General features: G+C 64.2%; 1 protein-coding gene across 1 annotated transcript; it reads right to left on the bottom strand.

Moving 5' to 3' along the window:
* Positions 1-736: 736 nt before the first annotated feature.
* Positions 737-2,244, bottom strand: gbx1 (gastrulation brain homeobox 1). The gene is made up of 2 exons (XM_059949491.1): positions 1,833-2,244; positions 737-1,233 (listed from the first exon to the last, which is right to left on the bottom strand). Exons 1-2 carry the CDS (start codon positions 2,242-2,244, stop codon positions 737-739), a joined length of 909 nt encoding a protein of 302 aa, XP_059805474.1.
* Positions 2,245-2,494: the final 250 nt, after the last annotated feature.

Here is a 2,494-nt window from a genome sequence, read left to right on the forward strand (position 1 = left end):
GGAGGGAAAGAGAGAGAAGGAGAGTGGTGCAAGATAGGGAGCAGGGTTTAATGCGGTTAAGGGAGGGGGAGCAAGAGAGGGAGCGGGGAACAGAGAGGGAATGGGTTTGAAAGAACGCGGAGAGGGAGTGTTCGGCGAGGCGCATCGGTCCTAGCGGGCTAAAACGGCGTCGGGTCGAACGCTCCCTCTCGCGGCCTGACGGGTCCCACTGTGAGCCCCAACAGACCCGCTGGGCCGAACGGCCTCTCCCGTCGCTGCTCTTCCCGGAAGTGAACAACCTCCCCGTACCCAGTCTGGACCCCGGATCAGAACTCGGGTCTTTTCGTGAGCAGCGGCCGAACTGTAACGGATCACGGTCTGGCACAGTCTTGGTCAGTAGGAGCCAAGTCCCGGATCCGAGCTTTGCTGTCCCGGGCGGCGGGGGTGGGGTGGGAGAGGGTTTCGATCTGGAGATGGCCGGGGTCAATAGAAGTTGTGTTCCAGGTAGAGCTGTACCCTGTCGCGGGTGAGTGGGAGCCGTATAACGGATCCGGAGGTGTCCTATCCCAGATCAGTAGGAGCAGTGTCCCAGGTCCAGAGGTGTCCTATTTCGGGCGGCAGCGCTGTCCCGCGTCAGTAGAAGTCGTGTTCTGGGTCCAAACTGTGCTGTCCCAAGCGTCAGTGGGTGATCTGAAACTGTCCCAGGTCAGTAGGACCTTGTCCCGGTCTGAGCTGCGCTGTCCCGGGCGGGAGTAGATCACGGTCTGGCGCTGGGTTCTAGCGGTTGCTGGTGACTCCGGACGGCAAAGCGGTTGACGTGCACGGGGATGGGAACAACGATTTTGGGGTTCCGCACCGGTTCCCCCGACCGGTTGCTGGCATTGCCCGCTTTAATCCGCTTCCACTTGGCGCGCCGGTTCTGGAACCAGATTTTCACCTGCACTTCGCTGAGTTTGAGGGCGTGCGCGATTTGCGAGCGCTCCGTCAGGGACAGGTACTTCTTACAGTGAAATTCCTTCTCCAGCTCCAGAAGCTGTTCGCTGGTGAACGCCGTCCGCCGCCGCCGGCTCTTGCCCGAGCCCACAGCCTCCTGCGGCGCCGCCTTGCGCGCCCGGCCGCCGAAAGGTGCGCTTGTGTCCGACAAGCACTCGGGTTCGCTGTCGGCCGAGCTCTCCTCCTCCCGCTCGCTGCTCCCGTGTTCTGGAGACTTTAAATCCGTCTTCTCCTCGTCCGAACTGCAGCCCCGGGCGTCCCCTGCGGACAACGGATAGCGGTCAGTGCTCTGGGACAGCGGCTCCCTCCACCTCGGTTCCCGTCTCCTCCAGTTCCTCCTCCGGTCCTCTCCCACTCCCGTCCCATCTTGGCCTGGCGCTCGCCTCTTCCCTTACGCCCCCACCCCAACAGCCCACGGGGAACTGAAGAAGTGAGCGCGGCTCAGTCCGCGACCGGGAGGTCCGTCCGGCGCCTCCGCATCAGTTTATGAGCGAACTTTGAGACAGCTACAAGCGCTTAACATAGAGTGGAGCCAGACTCACAGCTCAGGACCTAGAGCCCAGACCGGCCCAAGGACCCGGCGGACTCCGTCCCTCTAACTTCTTGTCCCACTCCCTCTCCAACATTCCTCTCTTTCCCCACCTCTCCAGTTCTTTTGCAATTCTCCGCTCTCCCCGGCGCTCTCACCAACTCTCGACTCCCTCTATAACTCTTGCCTCTCTTCCCGCTCTTTTTCCAACTCTCCCCTCCTACAGCCCACTCTCTCCCCAACTCTCCACTCCCTCTCCAACTCTCCCCGCTGCACCTCCAACTCATGTCCCTTGTCCCGCCGCACCTCCAACTCGTTCGTGGTCTCTCACCTGGCAGAGTTTGCAGCCCATCTCCGTACGATTGTTCGGCCCCTTTGCTCTCGGATTCGCTACCATGCCGGCGGCCGGCAGGATCGGGGTGGTTGCGGGACGTCGGTAACTCGGGCGCAGGGTAGAAGTTGTCGGCGCTGTCGCTGAAGTTGGGCAGAGCGGTGCTGAGGGCGACCATGGGTGGCACGGCTTGGCCAAGGCCGGCACAGAACGAATTGCTGAGGCGGCTTGCGAAGGAGGCGAGAGGTGCGAGGGGCGGCAGGGCGGGCGGGACCGCCTGCGGCAGCACCAGTGGCCGGTACGGCATCAGCATCGGGTAGCCGGTGTAGAGCAGGTGCCCGGGGCGCGGCGCCGGGGAGCCGATCAGCGAGTCGATGGAGAAGGCGGCTCCCGGGCCGTTCGGCCGCTGCATGTCGGTGCTGGCCGCGCCCGCGCTCCGCTCTGAGCCCCGGCACCCGCCGCCGCGGCATCATAAACGCCGAGGGGCCGAGCGGCGGAGGGGCCGCCCCCCTCAACATCATTCATCATCAGGGAGCGCGGCACTTCCCGCACCGCACCGGCCGCTCCTCCCCCTGTACCGGCTGTCCGAGCGGAGGGGAGGGAAGGGGGGATGTCAGACCTCCGAGCGGGGAGGGCGGGGACGGAAAAGGGAGTGGGAGGAA

This window comes from Hypanus sabinus, chromosome 1 (genome assembly GCF_030144855.1).
Source record: "Hypanus sabinus isolate sHypSab1 chromosome 1, sHypSab1.hap1, whole genome shotgun sequence".
Taxonomy (NCBI): domain Eukaryota; kingdom Metazoa; phylum Chordata; class Chondrichthyes; order Myliobatiformes; family Dasyatidae; genus Hypanus; species Hypanus sabinus.